At 38.4% G+C, this 19844-nt stretch overlaps 3 protein-coding genes across 3 annotated transcripts; 2 read left to right on the forward strand and 1 right to left on the reverse strand.

Annotated features, from left to right (window-relative positions):
• The first annotated feature begins 179 nt into the window (after positions 1 to 179).
• LOC117617964 lies at positions 180 to 3778 on the forward strand. The gene is made up of 9 exons (XM_034347604.1): positions 180 to 484; positions 598 to 659; positions 1150 to 1240; positions 1584 to 1670; positions 1799 to 1852; positions 2253 to 2437; positions 3027 to 3109; positions 3207 to 3307; positions 3400 to 3778. The coding sequence occupies exons 1-9, from the start codon at positions 437 to 439 to the stop codon at positions 3613 to 3615; spliced, it is 927 nt and encodes a 308-aa protein (XP_034203495.1). The 5' UTR covers positions 180 to 436; the 3' UTR covers positions 3616 to 3778.
• A 70-nt stretch (positions 3779 to 3848) lies between these two features.
• Positions 3849 to 6884, reverse strand: LOC117617963 (heat shock cognate 70 kDa protein 2). Its single transcript, XM_034347603.1, has 2 exons — positions 6307 to 6884; positions 3849 to 5799 (listed from the first exon to the last, which is right to left on the reverse strand). The coding sequence occupies exons 1-2, from the start codon at positions 6518 to 6520 to the stop codon at positions 4064 to 4066; spliced, it is 1950 nt and encodes a 649-aa protein (XP_034203494.1). The 5' UTR covers positions 6521 to 6884; the 3' UTR covers positions 3849 to 4063.
• Positions 6885 to 12033: 5149 nt separating this feature from the next.
• LOC117618811 (dof zinc finger protein DOF3.6) lies at positions 12034 to 13954 on the forward strand. Its single transcript, XM_034348543.1, has 2 exons — positions 12034 to 12300; positions 12471 to 13954. Exons 1-2 carry the CDS (start codon positions 12247 to 12249, stop codon positions 13494 to 13496), a joined length of 1080 nt encoding a protein of 359 aa, XP_034204434.1. The 5' UTR covers positions 12034 to 12246; the 3' UTR covers positions 13497 to 13954.
• The last annotated feature ends 5890 nt before the right edge of the window (positions 13955 to 19844 follow it).

Here is a 19844-nt window from a genome sequence, read left to right on the forward strand (position 1 = left end):
AGGTAATTGAGTAACTTACTTCATTTTCAAAATACGCGATTTTAAAGGTCGGAGAAATTAACTATTAACTACTCAAAATACAAGTAATTTGCAAAAGTCTTTTTTATTTGTTGTTTATCTTTAAAAAGATAGTTTATTTTGCCTACTATAAAGCCCTTTTGTATGTGTACAATAATTGTAACATGATATATAAGCATAAAATTAGAAAAGCAATGAAAAAGCATTGGAGAATTGGTTTAATTCCGAAACCACCCTAAAACCCTACCCCAACCTTCGACACCCATTTGACATTGAACGCGTCCTCACGGGTCACAAGTAACAAACACCACCGCTATTTCTCTCGCGCGCGCCCCCTCGTAGACGTTACACAAACACTTTGTTTCAGTAATTTCGTCGAACACTCTGGGTGGGTTACTGCGAAAACCTCAGCTGACTCATGAAGGCCAACAAGGCAACGGTCTTAACGTTTGCTGAGAAATGCAAGGTATGCCCTCTGGGTTATGGGAGTTGTTGCATCCAAATACCTCACTTTCATTCTGCAATTTATGTTCATGCTTTTGCTGGCACAAGCTTGTCATGACCTTGAAGCTATTGCAGAGCATACTGTCTTCCAACTGGCAAGGGCAACTCAATACCATAAAGGCTGATGCTAAAGGAAGGTACCCATTTGCTCAAAACTGTTACTTTTCATCATCATCATCTTCTTCTTCTTCTTCGTTGCCCCTTTATATATAGCCATATGGTTAGAAAACTTTGAAGAATCATTCTTTTTTATTAATTCGGATAGCAGACACCTCCACTCAACTGAATATAATACAATAACTTGGTGTAGTTGGGTTGAGAATTTAGCTGATCAAGGATGCAACAGTAGGGGACTGAGTTGTCGAAAAGAAATCACATTGAAAACCCAATTGATTTGGATCAAAGGACCCGTGTAGACATCATTTCTCGCTTCATAATTTTGTATAGTAGTTTGGAATTGAGTTTAGGATTTCACTTTGCATAACTATAATAAGATATCGGTTCCAATGTTATAGTGTCTGTTAACCTTCTTGTGGTCTTTATTACCATTCGGGGGCAAAAAAGACTGCTACTTTCGTACATTAACTAGTGGGATTTCTTGTTGTTTGCTCTGTATGGTTGTGTTAGTAAGGAAGACATATACAGATCAAAGGTTAAGTACATCTGCAAAAGAGGGAAGCCATACATTTGGGTACCCGAAAAGGAGTTGCATAATGTGGTAAGCTCATATCATAGTGTTTAGAGTGATTAGTTTTACCTTCTGACATAAATTCATAAAGTTTGAACTTTAATTGCTTGCTGGTTAGCTGTCTTTGGCGGTGGTTTAAATTGTTTGTTAGAAATTTAAGTGTTAACACGCCAAGTCATAATTTTTTTAAAGGAATTTTGAGCAGTTATCAGAGAGTTTTTTTTGTTAATATCTTCACTTAATTATTTGACGGATATCCTAGGGAAAAAAAATGATGTTATTGTCTAGTGACAGGTGTGCCTTGTGCACTGGGGCTGCAATTTTAGTCATTGGAGCTGTTATCCTCTTATTTATTTATCTTCTTCTCATGCAGAATGTAATTGTTGATGAACGCAGTTCATTTGCTGTGGCCAATCCCATCCCAGGTCCACTGGCAAGCTTGCTTAGATCGATAAAAAAGGTATTCATTTTTAGATTTAACTCCCTCCCCCCAAGTTAGCTACTATAAAGATAGCTTTTATCTGCTCCATTCGTCAATAGGTCTTTTTTTCATAGAGCTGCTAATAGTTCGTTCTTCTGAATTTGCAGTCACCAGCTCGAATTGCTCTGATCGGAGATGTTGTACCTCTAACAGATGCAAAGGTAATCTTATTCTACCCCGACTTTACTTTTTTATAGCATTCTGAACTTGAATAGCTCTGATTCCAACTACTGGATCCATATTCTTTGTCACAAGACGATAAATTTTTCTTTCTGTAAGTTCTCTCATATAACGTCTGTACCTCCTAATATGGTTGTTTAATTAAGGCTGGTCCATGACATAATCCACTGGATAAGGAAAATCCAAACCAAGAATTCGGTGATGGTTTTAATCGTCATAATTAGATTACGATAGAGAATAAGCGACTGAATTACACCTAATCCTACTTAGATTGAAACCACACAAGTAATAAGCGATCAACTGGAATTTGAGCTCTCTGATGGCTTTCAAGTATTATGGTTACATTTTTCCTTGACCAAGATGTTATTGTTCTTGTTACAGGTTAAGTCTGCAACAGAAGTCCTTAAAGAAGTCATATTGTCGGAACAGAAAGCAATAAGTGAGTCCAGTTATACAGTTTCAGGTGTATTAAGTTCTTCTGATCATAGCTGTACATCTCGAAGCGAAAACCTTAAGGAGGTCTTGGAAGGGGATGAAAAGTACATAGTTTATAAGTTCAACCAAAGGCAAGAACCTCTCTTTTTTGATTCAGTCTTGAAATCTTTGTTTAAAGTTTGTTGTTAACTGAATGTGGTGTTTTCATCAGTATATCTGGTTGTAATTATTTTAGGCTCAGGTTAGAATTAAGACTTCAATAGAAAGTATTGGAGCTAATGCTTCTGTTTTCTAATTGATGTACTGCCTTTTTCGTGTTCTCCCCGCCTGACCCACCTGATAACCAGACAACCTCCTGGCCAGTGTTCAGTAAAATTTATTTTTCATTGTTTTTTAAGTTACACAATAAGCAGTATTACCGTGCATTCCCTTAATACAACTGTGGCTATAGTTTCCAAACTTTAACCTAGGCGTCCTTGAATATGTATAGTTTCTTAATTTTGTTTCAAGAATATGTATAGTTTCTTAATTTTGTTTCAATGGGAGAAATGCTCATGTTTATGGGTTTCTTAATAGTGTTACAATGGGAGAAATGTTCATGTTCCTGGGTTTGCTCTCTGTTTGCTAACCGTGTACAGCAGTTCAGATTATGTGTTTTGTTGGAGGACCCCCTAAAATTTCAGTCCCAGCTGCATCTGACTCAAAATCTTAATTGTACAGATCATGCATCTATGTTGACGGCAATGGAGACACTCATGAGATTGATCAGGAAGATATGAACGCATCTAAAGCAGATCCGTTAGGTAGAACCTTTCTGAAACTAGTTTTTAAGGACTCTCATAGCATTAAGAAGATAGAGCTTTACCATGCTAATCACATGCGTAATATTTTGATGTCTAGCTCTTTTGTCCGCTAAGCTTATCGATGGGATAAATCAAAGCGCTGCCAGACGCAGAGCCCTCATGCTTTTCTGCTTGACATACTTCAATACAAATGCAAAGGTAAGTTCATGCATTTAAGGAGTTTCATGTTTTAATGGTTACTTGGGTGCTTGCTCATTCTCAATTTATTTATATACATGCTGTCATGGAAGGATGCATACATGCTGTCTGTCGATCGCAAGGGATTTGAGGTATTGAGCAAGGTTCCCAGTCCTGCGATGAAGGATGGATATGGCCAGTTTCAGTGGAGGCAATTTAGATTATCTTTGAAGGAAGAGGCACGTGATGTCGAAGCATTCTGCCGCCAACTTGTGGAAATGGAAGAGGAGGCTGTTAAGGAGGTTTCAGGCCACAGTGGTTTAGCATGAAAAGGTTTCAAGACACAGCGGAAAAAGTTTCTTGCCTGTTTGTTTTTCTTATAATCCTGTCGAGAGAGTTACAATCTTATAGTTGGTTAGTTTTGGAATTAAAATTCAATTAAACTCATTAAGAACCCCAATTGTGAATCAATGAAATTTATTTATTTATTTATTTTTTTGGTGTGTGAAATAATGACGATGTCTACATTATTAAATTGATCCAATCAAAAAACTCGAGATCCTAATTAAAAGGAAAATAGGCTTAATTGATAAATTTGAAACACAACATTATCAGCAAAATGACCAAGATCACCGTACACGGATCTTGGATATTTAACAGACGTTTACCGAGTTCAAACCTTATTAACCAGCATACGGAAATACTTTTAAAAAAATAAGAACTTAAACCAGCTGACAACCTCCACCATTTTGTTCCAAACACAGCCACAAAAACAACTTAATCAACTTCCTCGATCTTGGGACCAGCACCGCTGCCACCAGCAGGAGGAACATCTTCATCCATGCCACCACCGACATCAGGACCACCGGCACCCTGGTACATCTTGGCAATGATCGGGTTGCAGATGCTCTCAAGCTCCTTCATCTTGTCCTCAAACTCATCCGCCTCAGCAAGCTGGTTGCCATCAAGCCATTGAATGGCCTGCTCAATTGCATCCTCAATCTTCTTCTTGTCAGCAGCGTCGAGCTTGGAAGCAATCTTGTCATCCTTAATAGTGTTCCTCATATTGTAGGCATAATTCTCCAGAGCGTTCTTCGCCTCCACCTTCTTCTTGTGCTCCTCATCTTCCGACTTGTACTTCTCAGCTTCTTGAACCATCTTCTCGATTTCTTCTTTGGACAGTCTTCCCTTGTCATTGGTAATGGTAATCTTGTTCTTCTGGCCTGTGGTCTTGTCCTCAGCAGAGACATTCAAGATACCATTGGCATCAATATCAAAGCAGACTGTGATCTGAGGCACACCCCTTGGAGCTGGAGGAATTCCAGAGAGCTCGAATTTTCCCAACAAGTTGTTGTCACGGGTTCTGGTCCTTTCACCCTCAAAGACTTGGATCAAGACACCGGGTTGGTTGTCTGAGTAGGTAGAGAACACTTGCTCCTTCTTGGTTGGAATGGTAGTGTTCCTTGGGATCAACACTGTCATCACACCTCCAGCAGTCTCCAAACCAAGGGACAGAGGAGTGACATCAAGAAGCAATAGATCCTGCACCTTCTCATTGCCTTCACCACTCAAGATAGCAGCCTGTACAGCGGCACCATAAGCAACGGCCTCATCTGGGTTGATACTCTTGCAAAGCTCCTTTCCGTTGAAGAAGTCTTGCAACAACTGCTGCACCTTTGGAATCCTAGTAGAACCACCCACAAGCACGACATCATGGACGCTGCTCTTGTCCATCTTCGCATCCCTCAAACACTTCTCAACTGGCTCCATACACTTCCTAAAGAGGTCCATGTTGAGCTCTTCGAATCTTGCACGGGTAATTGTTGTGTAGAAGTCGACACCCTCATACAAAGAATCAATCTCAATGGTAGTCTGAGCAGTGGATGAGAGAGTCCTCTTTGCCCTCTCACACGCTGTTCTCAACCTCCTCAGAGCTCTTGGGTTTCCGGTGATGTCCTTCTTGTGCTTCCTCTTAAATTCTTGGACAAAGTGGTTCACCATTCTGTTGTCAAAATCCTCTCCTCCCAAGTGGGTGTCTCCAGCAGTAGCCTTGACTTCAAAGATACCCTCTTCAATAGTGAGAAGAGAGACATCAAAAGTACCTCCTCCAAGGTCAAAAATCAGGACATTCTTCTCGCCAACACTGGTTGCCTTCTTGTCAAGACCATACGCAATAGCAGCAGCGGTGGGCTCATTGATAATACGCATCACATTAAGCCCAGCAATGACCCCAGCATCCTTGGTAGCCTGACGCTGAGAATCATTGAAGTAAGCTGGGACAGTAACAACGGCATTCTTCACAGATAAGCCTAGATAGGCCTCAGCAATCTCACGCATCTTGATGAGAACCATGGACGAGATTTCTTCTGCAGCAAACTGCCTCTCTTCACCCTTATATGTGACAACAATCATGGGCTTATCACCAGGGCCTGGAATGACCTTGAAAGGCCAGAGCTTCATGTCACTCTGAACAGAAGGGTCAGAGAATCTCCTACCAATCAACCTCTTTGCATCTGCAAAAGTAACGAAGCTGGTTTAGAAACGCTTCATGAACTAAGAACACCATATCAAGATATCGAAAGGATTAAATATAAAACTCGACCCTACAACAACAAATTGTATTATAGACAAGAGTCAATTAACTAAAAAAACCTCAAATTAACATGAAATTTTAAATATATATATTTTTTTTTGGCACAACACAAATTTCCAAACAAACTTATAAATAGTCCAAACAAGCAGAGATCTAGTAAAACCGAGTGAAACTAATAACACCAAATCGGATCATTGAAATATAAAACAATAAATGTTGACACTGAAATTCATAAAATCAGTCAAACAAGCAGAGATCAGACAGTACACAGTCAAACTGGTGCAGCCCCTGCACTAAACAATCAAATAAAACTGAACATGCAAGGCCAAACAAAATCATAACAAAAAAACCGAAACGGAAAGCAGTAACCAAAGAATTAAGTAACTTAAAAGGTTGGAAAATAAACAAAAAGGATTTGAAAGCTTACCGAAGACGGTGTTGACAGGGTTCATAGCGACCTGGTTCTTGGCCGCATCGCCGATCAAACGCTCGCTATCGGTAAACGCAACGTAAGACGGCGTCGTCCTGTTGCCCTGATCGTTGGCGATGATCTCGACGCGGTCGTGCTGCCAAACTCCGACGCAAGAGTAGGTGGTGCCGAGATCGATCCCGATCGCCGGTCCTTCTCCTTTTCCGGCCATTGTTGTACGGACCAAAAGCTCGGAGACTTAAATCAAACAAACAAGAAAAGAATCGCAGAGAAAAGAGAACGAATCACAGAGGAATTGAAAAGCTTTGATAGGGTTACAAGTCACAGATGTTGGAGCGAGACCTGTGTGGTGCGTGCTATATAGTAGAGAGAGAGAGAGAGAGAGAGAGAGAGCGAGCTTGTCTAGAATGTTCGTATTTACGATTATTGGGGGGAGTGTGTCCAGAATGTTCGGTTTGATTCTAGCCGTTGATTTGAATCGCACGGACGGTTCTGATGCTATTTCCTTCGTGGGCGTTGTTTCCTTATCAAATTGGGCTTACGCGTCCCGTGTCCAACTCATACTCGGAAATTTCTCCAAAGGACGGTGGTAAAATTGTTACTTTGCAAAGATTGGCTCTACGAAAGATCGAGCTAATTCCGTTTCGTTGAATTGTTTTTTTTTTTAAAATCAAAAGTTCCGTTGAATTCTCTGTCTGAGATTTTTCTTGTTGCTCTTTTCTTACAAGCCTGATATACAGTGAGGGATTTATATGGTTTTTAAGGGAGGTTTTATCTCTTAATTGTTAAATTATATTAATTAATTTAATTCAACGGTTAAGAGATAGGACCTCTAAAAAAAATAATGTTATTATTATAGAATTCTTGATAGTAAAGGTCTTAGATAAGGCTATTAGATAAGGCTATATTTATTAATCGTTGAATTAAATTAACCAATTTGATCTAATGATTAAGAGATAGGGCGTTATCTTATTTGATAAAGCCCTGATATAGGTTTCTTGTAAAAAGGTGTGCATCAACTTGGATTCATAAGTTTTGAAATTGCAATGCAAAATTTAAAAAGAGATTGTGGCATTTCCTAGAGTCTTACACATCGTTTAGTGACTGGTTTGGTGGCTAGGTGTGGAGTAGACTATCTCAATTAAACTGAATTAATGTATGGACTGTGTTTGTTGAATTATAGATGTGTTGGGGACTTGACTTATTAAACTGGACTGGACAAGAGCCGACGTACAAGTCCCGTATTGAGGGGGTAAGACTTTATAGCACTAAATTGGACTCAATTCCAATCCTATTTTGTCACAGCCACCAAACAGACTCTATAGGACTAAATTGGACTCAATTCCAATCCTGTTCAGTCCCAGCCACCAAACGGGTCAAAATAATTGTGATGATTGGGCTTTCAAGCTATATACAGAGAAGGCTTCTGCTGGGCCTGTTTTAGAAAAACACTTGACCCTCAAAGTCGGTTTTGCAAAGTGATGTTACAATAGCATGACAAGTTGGTGACCCGTCTTTCTGCCCCAAAATCCATATAAATATAAAAATCCAATTTGCCCACTCCACCACCAGTCACTAAAATCAAAATCAGGAAAGCCCTGTAAATTGCAATGCAGAATATATTGGACCACCATCTTTAAGTCGAAAGAAAAGAAAAAAAGCTTAAAGCACGTGAGCAGATCAAGCTTGAGATTTGTCTGCTTCTTAATCTGAGATTTACAGTTCTCAAATCCCTGCCTCTGACAAAACCCATATCACAAGAAGAAGGATATGGGAAGTAGAAGAATAAATTACTGCACCCCATGTAATTTTTATTGTGTAAATGTGGGAAGGAGAGGTGACAGCAGGTGAACAAAATAATGGGGGCAAAAGCTGCAGGGCTAAGCTTTCCTTTGCAACTTTGCATATAACTGTACAGCGAGAGTACCCTTACTTTATTTTTGCATGAAAATGAGTTAAAGAAATATTCTGCAAAGATTGATTAGATAGGGGAATTAGATTCCTACGCCACCCACCAACCTTAACATTTTACTATCATTTCCTAAATCATTCACATGCTCTTGTGCTATATAGATACATCAAAGTCAATGAGATCTGATCCATATATATATAAATAATATATATAGTAGCATGCACATAAAAATTTAAGAGAGAGAGAGAGAGAGAGAGAGAGAGAGAGAGAGAGAGAACAGGTGCCCTTGAATTTTTTCTGGAATTTGTGTATATATGTATATATATGATAAGTCCATTTGTGGATGAATTTGTGAGAGTATAGACAATGAAATTGTGTCTAGCTAAAGGCATCGTTCAGGAAAATAAGATGATGTATATTTTTTTTAGGATTTTTTTTATTGAGAGGAATTATAATATAATAAATTCACACTGCTACACGGATGCTATTAAGATTCAAACTAAATACTTTGCCTGGGGTAGCAATTACACTCTAAATCACTACACACGCTAGTGGGCCATTTGCAAACTGTTGTATCTTCAATTTTCTTTCCAATAACCTTCCGTTTAGACTAAAATTAAAGTACTAATTATTACTTTGGCAAACCTAATCACTCTAATCAAATCATGCATTACGTACAGCTCCATGAATTAGAAAAATTTGAAAGACATTTTTGTTTTCTTTGTAAGTTGAGCTCAATTAAGCAAGGCCTATGGCTGCTAGGGCCTAGGTTGGTGAAGCTTTTGCAAGAATCTCAGCCTTGAAAGCCGTTGGTGTGAAACATGCATACGCGGCATGTCAAAATCGGAAAACCAAATATTAGGTAATGTTTGCGAGTGTCATGCTTTTAATTTCACAAGGTATGGCCAGAGAAAGAGAGTGAGGGACCAAAAACTACAGGAATTGAAGGAGATCTCAAAATCAGTAAATTAGAATCAGATGAGCAGAAGACATGGGTTTCAATCTGTGTTTTGCATAAAGAAAATTATTCACGCCCTCACTTTTCATGAGAGCCCATGACTTGGGGTCCAGTGTAGTTTGATTGATTCATTATCTGCACTCATGCCTGGTTTTTGTTCCAAAATGTAACTTTGGATGTTAGAAGCTGTGCCATGCGCTATAATGTATAATTTCATGGTGATGTTGATTTGAGTAGGTGTTTTGGACCACTTGAGCTTAGCTTCTTTGTCACTAAAGATTGAGACAGCATCCTGATACATATTTCTTCTTTTCAGCCTTATCATTTAGATTGCTGACATATATGTATCCATAAATGTAACAATTAATAAATCAACTTTCCCAAGCCACAGTGCCCTAAGATATTATTATCTGTTAGTCTAGTCGTATTTCTCATGTCCCGGGTCAATGTTTGAGAAAAGGGATATTTTCTCTCACACACATACTGTCAAAATGTCATGAAAATTAGAATCTAAGACGAGTAATTTATACGTCAAGGCTTTTTTGCACTGTCGATGTGGTTGTTTCAGTTGCCACTGAAAAATCCATTTACTACAAACAAAACGCGTAAGGGGTAGTCAAATGTTAAGAGTGTCTCCAAATCAAATTGATTGAGGGGTCTCTTTCCGTCCTCCATTATGCACGTGTCCCTCCCTTCTCATCATCTCCATTGATATCGACGACATAGCTAGGTGGCTTGGTTTTGTTTATTTTAATTAATTCTGATTTGTATTTTTAAGTTGGCTGTGAAATATCAATCCTTCTCCTTATCAGTCTTAATTAGTGATAATGTGTTTTTGTCACTCCAGCTGTTCCACGTCTCCTTGTCAATTCTCTCTTCCTTGTCCTCATATTAATGCTCTCAATTAAATCACTCCTTCATACTTGTAATACTATTACTTTTTCCATTTCTAATCAACAATGAAATTAGTAAATATGTTACATGTAACATCGGTCGTAACATACGATCTTTAATTTAACACCATACAATTTTCACGTACGTACACTCAACTATCACTTAAAAAAAGAAAAAAAGGAAAAATCAAGTCACCCTCAACACACAAGTATACATGCAAATCCGTAAGATCATGCGGGCATATCCAATTATGGAATCCGCACTTTAGGCCAAATATCCCTCCACTGGTTGGGTAAATTCATGAAATTAGTATCGATCGGACGGTCATAATCTGATCCCCCAAGATGATGATTCGATGCACATTGCACCATCTAGATGTAATGGTCACGTGAAAACTTGAATCCCAATTAATCTTAGCCTCACGTTTGATGTGGGGCCCTAGATAAATTGGATGATGAGGTTGCTTTTTAACCGACCCAGCCGATATGAGAAAGAGACTGCGACGAGCAGCATATACATATACATATCTTCTGGGCTGGCAAACGGACAAGAAGGTGGGGCTGGGACCCACTGATTTCTGACGTGGCAGATTGGCAAATATAAAGTAAGAATCCTCTCCGACCGCGAGCATCTGATGACGACCAGTCTATCCACCCCACAACCGCGGCTAGGCCACCACCACCACCAAGGCCACACCCACACACCAACCAACCCCTACTATTTCTTTTCTTTATTTAATTTCTTCTTCTTCAATCTTCATATGAATTTAAAGCCATAATTATAGAGACTTCAAATTAGCCAGCTACTGCTAGCTAGAATATATACATAGTACTCTGATTTCTGATAGATGATGACTTGAATTAAATACATTCTTAAATTCAAGCTCCCAAATACGTATGCAATCCCGCTCTCTTACATCTATCGCTTATAAGGACAGACCTAGAATTTCTAAATAGGATGGGCTAGATTTATTTTATTGGATTATTAGATTTTAGGCTCGAATAAACCTTACAGGGAAGTTGATAGAATTCATCTCATAAATATATATAAATTTACAGATGCCAGCAACAATGATTATATATTCTTAAAATTAACACTAATGGCTAATATATGTCTTTTATGCTTACATGTTCCTGATTGTTTGTATGAAAAAAAAGAAAAAAAAGAAAAAGAAAACTCACAAACATAATAGTCAGAAAATTAATAGTATTACGATGTAACTTTAATTTGGTCACGTGAACCTTTGTCTTAGACTTTCACTTATATATAGGCATATATGAAAGATTTTGAATAGTAAAAGGTATGTGGATAGAATCACTAAGTACGGTTTGTTTAATACAAGTTTCAAGTAGCAATAATATACTTCAATCTCTTTTCACACTTTTGGCTAGACACAATTCCTGGGTGGGAATAAGCTTGTACCATCCATTTTATCCTAAACTTTGACGGTGAATTACATTTCGTAAATAATAATACTACAAATTCCAAAATGCTAATTAATAATCTTTCGATAAAAGAGGTTAGGGTACATCAAATTATTTCTTTTATAATATAATAATCTACGTAAAGGCAGCAACAAATGAATGAATGAATGAATGAATAAATAAATAAATAAATAAATAATAATAATAATAATAGTATACAGATTTCCATGCAAAAATAAACAGTCTGCGAGGAAAGATCGGAAAAACAAGGGTATACCCGATGGCGACACTTCCACCCAAAACATCCCCACAATCACTCACCTTTTCATTATTAATTCCATATCAATATTATTTATTTATGTGTGTAGCTCAATTATATTAATATTATTAAAGTTCTCTACTTAGGGTTGTTCTTTCTCTCTCTCTCCATGCATGGCCATTGGTCAGTAATCTTTTTGGGTTACTGTAATACAGCGTCAAAAAGAAGCTTAAAGACTAAGAAAATTGGTTCCTTCTCTTCAAAACCCTAAAAATTTAATAAAACAAAAAGAGAAAGAGAGAGAGAGAGAGAGAGTGGAGGGATGGGATGAGAGAAACAAAGAACAAAATAAATAAACACCAGCCTCCTTTATCTTTCCGTCTCCTTCTGATCTTTTCTTCTCCTTCTTTCTGCAGCAGCAACTATCTCTTGTTGATGTGATTCTCCATCCCCTAAAAACCCACATCAACCCTTTACAAAAGAGAAAGCCATGGTTTTCTCATCTGTTCCCGTCTATATGGATCCACCCAACTGGCAACAACAGGTAAGGGTTTTCATTTTCTCAACAATTTTTTCTTCTATAGCTTCTTCATAAGAAAAAAAGTTGAATTTAAAGATAAATATTCTTACCCTTTTTCAATCTATATCTTTTCTTGAATATACCAGTTATTGATTTTGTTTATTTTTGAACTTTTTTGCCTTTTGATTTCATAGCAAACAAATCATCAACAACAAGGAGGTTGTAATGATCAGAATAATCATCAGCTTCCTCCGCCCCCACCTCAAGAAGCTGGATGTAATTCAGAAGGTGGCGGCAGCGGCTCAAGCTCGATCAGGCCTGGATCCATGTCTGATCGAGCCCGGCTAGCCAAGATGCCGCAGCCAGAGACTGCACTGAAATGCCCTCGATGTGAATCCATAAACACCAAGTTTTGCTACTTCAACAATTACAGCCTTTCACAGCCTCGTCACTTCTGCAAGACCTGCAGGCGCTACTGGACCAGAGGAGGAGCGTTGAGAAGTGTGCCGGTCGGAGGAGGCTGTCGAAGAAACAAAAGAAGCAAAGGCAGCGGCGGCAGCAGCAGGTCAAAATCTCCTGCCGCAGCCGGTAATTCCAGCTCAAGCACAGTCAACTCTTCCAACAGCTGCAGCACCAGTGACAATATCATAGGCCATTTGGCTCATCCACCACCCCATCAATTACCCTTTTTACCCTCTATGCATCATCTTGGTGATTATGGTTCCGGGGACATGATAGGGTTAAATAATTTTGGGGGCATGAACCAACCTGCTGATGTTGAATTTCAACAGCATCAGTTTGGCTCGGACCGGTTGACGGTCCGGCCAAATTTAGGCATCAACATGATCAACACTGAGCATTGGAGATCATCACTGCTTCAGCATCAAGTTCAGCAATTTCCTAATTTCTTGGCTAATTTGGAACCACCAACTAGTTCTCATGGGATGTACCAATTTGAAGGTGGAAATGTTCATCAAAATGTTGGCCTCCTTCCAATGTCTAAGCCATTGGATTCTGTGGGTCCTGGGGTTGCTGCTACTCAGATGGCTAATGTGAAGATGGAAGACAATAATCATCAAGCATTGAATTTGTCAAGAAATTTTTTGGGCAGCCTTGGAAATGATCATCACCAATACTGGGGTAATAATGGTGCTGGTGGCAATGCTTGGACCGATCTTTCTGGTTTCACTACTTCTTCTTCCACCAGCCATCTCTTATGAAGTTTGATCTTGATCATATGATCACTTTGATCTTCCCCAACTATATTAATTACAGGTTCCACAAAAGGAAAATGATCGAGTGCTACTGGCGAAGATATTAAAGTTTCAACCAACCTATTCCACCCTAACTTTTCATGAGTTTTCGAAGTTGAAGCCCGGAAATATACGTAAGATGAAATGGGAAGATGGAGCTCTTCATATTTTGTTGAAAGATTACCTTAGAAATGGTAGGCTTTCTAGTTTTGAAATTGTTTGTTTGTTTTTCCTTTTTATTGCTTTAGTCTTTGGGAGGTTTATGTCCGAAGTAGCTAGTATATATATGCTTGTAATTCATGTGGGAGACTTGGAATATCTGACATTTTGAAGGGCCAGATTGTCATAATATATCAAATATGAATGCTATGTGTACCAAGTTTCCTTCACATATTTTATGAAATTGTGTCCATCAAAGTTTTGTCTATTAATCTTTACTTATAAGCTAGCTATACTCATTAATTTCAGTGAAAGGCTGGACATTATTCCGAAAAATTGCCCACATTATCTCTGCCAGACTGCCAGAGGCAGAAGCAATTAATATATCAGTTTTCGTTTTTAGGTCACTGCAAGCCAGCTTCTTTCTCTTACATAGTCTCTCAATTGTTGGGTCATTTCTGTTTGATATTTCCGGAACTTGAAAGAGTACTGTTCATTCAATCTCAATTTTTACCCCCACCCCCTTCGCCCAAAAAGTTTGTGCCCATACTTTAAATTTAGTCCGCGAGAGAGAGAGAGAGAGAGAGAGAGAGAGAGAGAGAGAGAGAGAGAGAGAGAGGAAAGTAGGGTTTAGTGAGTAGTGAATTAGAAGACGTTTGCTTTTTTTTTTTGGTTGCAAGTGCGAGGACCAGAATGATTACGCAATTATAAGAAATTGACCAAAACGAGACGTACTTCTGTTTTTTTGGTTGTGAACTCAGATTTAAATCGATGGACGATTTACAAAGAAGCTAAGAGAAACGCCAAAATCCCACTCAAAACCATGCAAAAGAACAAGGATTCTTGGAATTATGTTGCGAAAATATACTAACCTGAAGAGGGTATAGGACCATGCTACACGGAGTCAAAAAAGCATAAGGAAAAAACCAAAAAGAAGAAAGAAAATTCGAGACCCTCTTAACATTTGTTTGGTTTTGGTCTTTCCTCTCCTTTCTAATCAAAGCAAATTAAAGTAAAAACAACAGTCATTATTGTTTTTGAGGTAATGGAATCTGGGTTTTGGATTTGCTTTTGCACTAACCAAGGTAGCTGTGTAAGCCTGCAATAAAACCGTCAAAAAAGCAACTCCATCTCTGTCGACTGTCTCACTAGAGCAACAGCAGTCAAGGTTGTTTTTTGTGGTTGGTCGTTGGTCGTTGGTCGTAGACAGTGATGTTTGAAATTTTTTACAGGAGCTATAGTTAACTAGTTGTAAAACTATTTTCCGGTTTTAATTGAGTTAAAAGTATTATTTTAATTCAATATTAATAAAGCATCGAATCCAAAACTAACGAAATTGTTTAAAGCCGATCCATCTGGGTGTTGACGAAGAAGAAGAAGAAGAAGAAGAAGAAAGAGCTCGGAAATCCAAGCTTTGGTTAGTACATGAGATTAATATTGGTGATGGCCACATCACATGTGATAGGCGTGAAGATGTTCTCTCTGTTTCCATGGCAGCTTTTCCTTTTTGTGACGTCCCTGTCCCTGTCCTTGCTCTTCTTCTTAACTAACGCTCCCTCTCTATCTTTTCTCTCTGTCTGTGTGTGATGATATATATATATATTCATATACAAGGACTGCAGGCACACGCACAGATTCCAATCTATGCTTCTAAAATTCTTGGATACAGGGGCCTCACGTTCTCCCACATGTTCTCAATCATATATGTGTTACTTAGATTCCTGCTCACTTCTACATAGAATCTCAATAGTAAATATATAATTACAATATGCACGGATCCAACAAAACATAATTCTTACTACTCCTATTAATTAGGTATTATAGTAATAGTAGTAGGAGAATGCTACCCTACGTCGTTCATGTATGTGTATGTCACTCATAACCGTTGATGAAACAGATCTAGTTTATATTGATTGTCCGTTTTAAAGTGCTTTTGAAAAGACTAAAAACGTAATACATGAAAGTGTTATAAGTTATAAAATATTTTTTTAATTGTCCTCCAAATTCAAGTTTTTCTCGGAGTAAAAGAAAAAAGATCATCGTGTAGTGTCAGTTGTTGCTTCTCTTAATTGTGAAGTATCGCCCCATACGTACAACTTACAAGGCCATCTCCAAGCAATAAGTTATGCAAAGCCAAAAGAGGAAAATAAAACAGAAACCCAATAGCTAGTAAAAGAATATTCGTTTTAGTTGTTTTTTATCTGCCTAAAAGCTTAACCAATGAACTCGTAGGTATGAGAGCACTTTCTTTTGGCGAATTATTAAAGAAGAAAGTGAAGTGATAAAAACTTAAACATGCACGGTGACGCTGAGCATAATTATGATGTTGATAATGTATAATAAACAAATATATATTGCCTAGATCTTTTCTTTCATATATAGTCTTTCGCATAACATTGAGGTGTAAGAAAGCAATTTGTGATTGATTGATATATATATCTTCCTCCCAGCTCTTTCTTTTATCATTACATCATCTACCATAAAATCATATGTGGAAGCTTGCGTAACCAAGCACTAAATCTCAATCAAAACTTTGTTTTGTTATCTTTCTTATATTGAACCTTTTTGGGTGAGGAGAGAGAGAGAGAGAGAGAGAGAGAGAGAGAGAGGAATGTTTGACTGGTCTCAGTGAGAGTGAGGGAAACTTAGCCTTTATAAAAGTAAGAGATGATGAGAGAATTTGGATACATGATTTTAACTTTATCATTTAAGTTATGTTCAGTAGACACACCTACATGATTTACCTCTTTGGAATTTTGACTTTCTTTGGAATATATATTAGGGTAACTTTTTTTTTTTTCCCTTAACCTCGACGGAACGAGGAGAAATTTATTAAAAAGAATAATTAAACAGTGGAGGAATAATTGACCAAACCCCACAACAACGCCACCTCAAGGATGGGATCAAACTAGACACACAAAATCAACGAAAGAGAAACATGGAAAAACCCACTAAATTTTTAGCATAAGCTATAGCAGCCCATGAAGGTAAGGAGTCCTACCAGTAATAGGCACGGTTATCAGCACCAAAATTTGCTAACATATTTGCGACACAATTACCTTCCCGATAAATATGAGTGCAAACAAAATTCATCTATTTAATGTGCCACAAACAGTTCTGCCACTCCGTACTCAAAAACCAAGAAATGGAATAAGAGGTAGAGGAGAAAAAATGAACTACCAAAGAAGAGTCTGTTTCGAGCCAAAGATGCTTCCAATCTCTCACCCAAGCAACTCTGATAGCCTCAAGAAACAGAAAAATTGGATTTTTAATTTTGACATCTTTGCTCAAACACCCGAAGCATTACACTTCCCACAGATTTGGGGTCGATCAACCTATACATGAGCTATGCGTTAGGTTACAATGAGGGGTGATAAAAAGGGCCAGGTTCTTAATAATTATACGATTAAGTAAAGAGTTATTATTGGACTATTGGATTGAAATCCCTCATTATAACCCCTCAACATATCCCATCATTATAAACGCTCTAGAAAATTTAGTCCATTCCAAGTACTTATAACTTTTGACTTAAGCCACAAAAACTAGAGATAGATGATGTGTGTTTTTGAGTTTATAATAATATTATCTCATGAATTGCGTTTTGAGTGGCCAACGCTAATATCCTTTTTGAATGTGAACGTGTTATAACATAAGAGGACCATGCAGAGTCACAAATGTTAATATATTTTGTATTAATCCAACGTTAGGGGCCTACTTTGCTTATCTTAATTGTGTCGTGTTTCACTTTAATCTTAAAGTTGATGATTTAGTCATTCCCCATTGAGTTTTCTAGGTGCAAGGAAGATTTAGAACATCATCATTTTGTCTCATTAAATCAGCCATTCAACCTAGAAGAACTTAGGAAGGCCTCTGATAAATTTCTCTCCACCGTCAAAGCTTGATAACGCGTTGGTAAAGTACCTTTATATATCGTCCTAAGATTCTTTCTTTCTCTCTCCTTTCCTCCTTTGGATCTTTACTTGCTAGTTAAGAGTTGATGACACACTTGCTCATCTCTCATTCATTCTTATTGGTCTCAATCAAGCCTTGAACTAGCTAATATAATATTAGAATATTTGTTTGTAGGAATTTTCTGTGTATTCTTCTCCTTGTAGGAGGTCATATTTATAATACAACGAAACCTGAATGGGCAAGTAAATAATAAATTCCTAAATTTATTTGCAGTAGGAAATCAGGAATTAAAGTAAATCAATTACAATTATAATAGGAATTCTTGGTGTGTAAGGAAAGTAAGTCAATATCCACAAGTCACGCCAACACTCCCCCTCACGTTGGTACATAGATGTCGCCAATGCCCAACTGATCTAGTGAATTGTGGAATGCTTTACTGGAAATCGCCTTTGTCAAAATATCCGCCAATTGATCCTCGGATTTCACAAAATGCGCAATCTGGTCCATGTGTCGGGGTCATTAGTCGAGAAGTCATAATCTGTGCAGCGGAAGATGCATAGGATACAGGTTGAGTAGGAATTGGGATCGGAATCTGAGCCTGAGTCGAGGCCGGAGTCGGAGTCGAAATCGGGATCAGGGTCTGAATCAGAGACAAATTCGGGGTCGGGGTCATCTTCGGAGTCGGGTCGGGGTCGTCTTCGGAGTCGGGTCGGGTCGTCGGAGTCGGGGTCGTCTTCGGAGTCGGGGTCGGGGTCGAGGTCGGGGTCGTCTTCGAAGTATAGGTCGGGGTCGTCTTCGGAGTAGGGGTCAGGTCGGGGTCGGGGTTCTGGATCGGGTTCGGGGTCAAAGTCTGCATCTGTAGGAGCGGAGCCATCTGGGCACTCAACTCAACGATGGTTGGTGGAGAATGAGAGAATGAGTCGGTGGTGCTACCTCCATGAGGGTTGAAAAAATCATCAACCCCCATAACACTAAATAAAATAATATCTATTACAATAGGACAAAATATAATTGGTAAGTAACCAAAATTCTAATGAAATAAGGACTCGCCAACACTCCCCCTCAAGTTGGGCAAAGATATTTCGCAGGCCCAACTTGACAAGCGAGTCACAGGACACCATACTTGAGAAGCACCAATTGTAGAGAAGATCTTTTAATCAACCACGAGTGAAACAAGTGACAAACTAAAACAAAGTTCACAGCGAAAACACAAGAGCAAACCCTAAAAAATAGGGCACATAGCAAAACACAGAAACCCTGTGAGCACGGCTGTAGATAAGGCAGAACACAGAAACCCTGTGAGCACGGCAGTAGGTAAGGCAGAACACAGAAACTGTGTGAGCACAGCAATTGGTAAGGCAGAACACAGAAACCCTGTGAGCACGGCAATAGGTAAGGCAGAACACCGAACCCCATGAGCACGGCAGTAGAGACAATGGCAACAATAAATTCTTCCATATAAACTTTAGCTAATTCACTCAGACACAACTTCTCTTCAATCCTCCTCTCCCCTTGAAGAGAAGGGGTCGTCGGAGTCAAGAAATAAGCAACATCTTCATGGAAATATGTCAAGGTAATTGGGATAGGTCAATAAACATATCCCTTTCACTCCCCCTCCCCCCTCTCAAGGGGGGAGAAGAGCACTTAAATTTCAAGAAGAACACAAGCACAGGTCCCTAGATCAAGGGGGGAGAAGAGCACTTAAATTTCAAGAAGAACACAAGCACAGGTCCCTAGATCGAACCTGGCTCTGATACCATGCTAAAATATGAAAACTATGAGAGAATATTTGTTTGTAGGAATTTTCTGTGTATTCTTCTCCTTGTAGGAGGTCATATTTATAATACAACGAAACCTGAATGGGCAAGTAAATAATAAATTCCTAAATCTATTTGCAGTAGGAAATCAGGAATTAAAGTAAATCAATTACAATTATAATATGAATTCTTGGTGTGTAAGGAAAGTAAGTCAATATCCACAAGTCACGCCAACATATTATATTAGCCTTTAAAAAAAAAAATCTAGATTTTAGAAAGAAAAAAAAAACCTATAATTTTAAGCTTGTGACTCCCCAAACCTAAAAATCTACCTCAGCTATTGCACTCTTGTCCTGTTATATGGTCTTTCATTTATGAAATGTACTTGGATTAACCCGGTTTGAAGAACCGATTTGTTATTCGTCAAACCGTCATTTATGAAATGTACTTGGATTAACCAGGTTTGAAGAACCGATTTGTTATTCGT

This window comes from Prunus dulcis, chromosome 2 (assembly GCF_902201215.1).
Source record: "Prunus dulcis chromosome 2, ALMONDv2, whole genome shotgun sequence".
Classification (NCBI taxonomy): Eukaryota; Viridiplantae; Streptophyta; class Magnoliopsida; order Rosales; family Rosaceae; genus Prunus; species Prunus dulcis.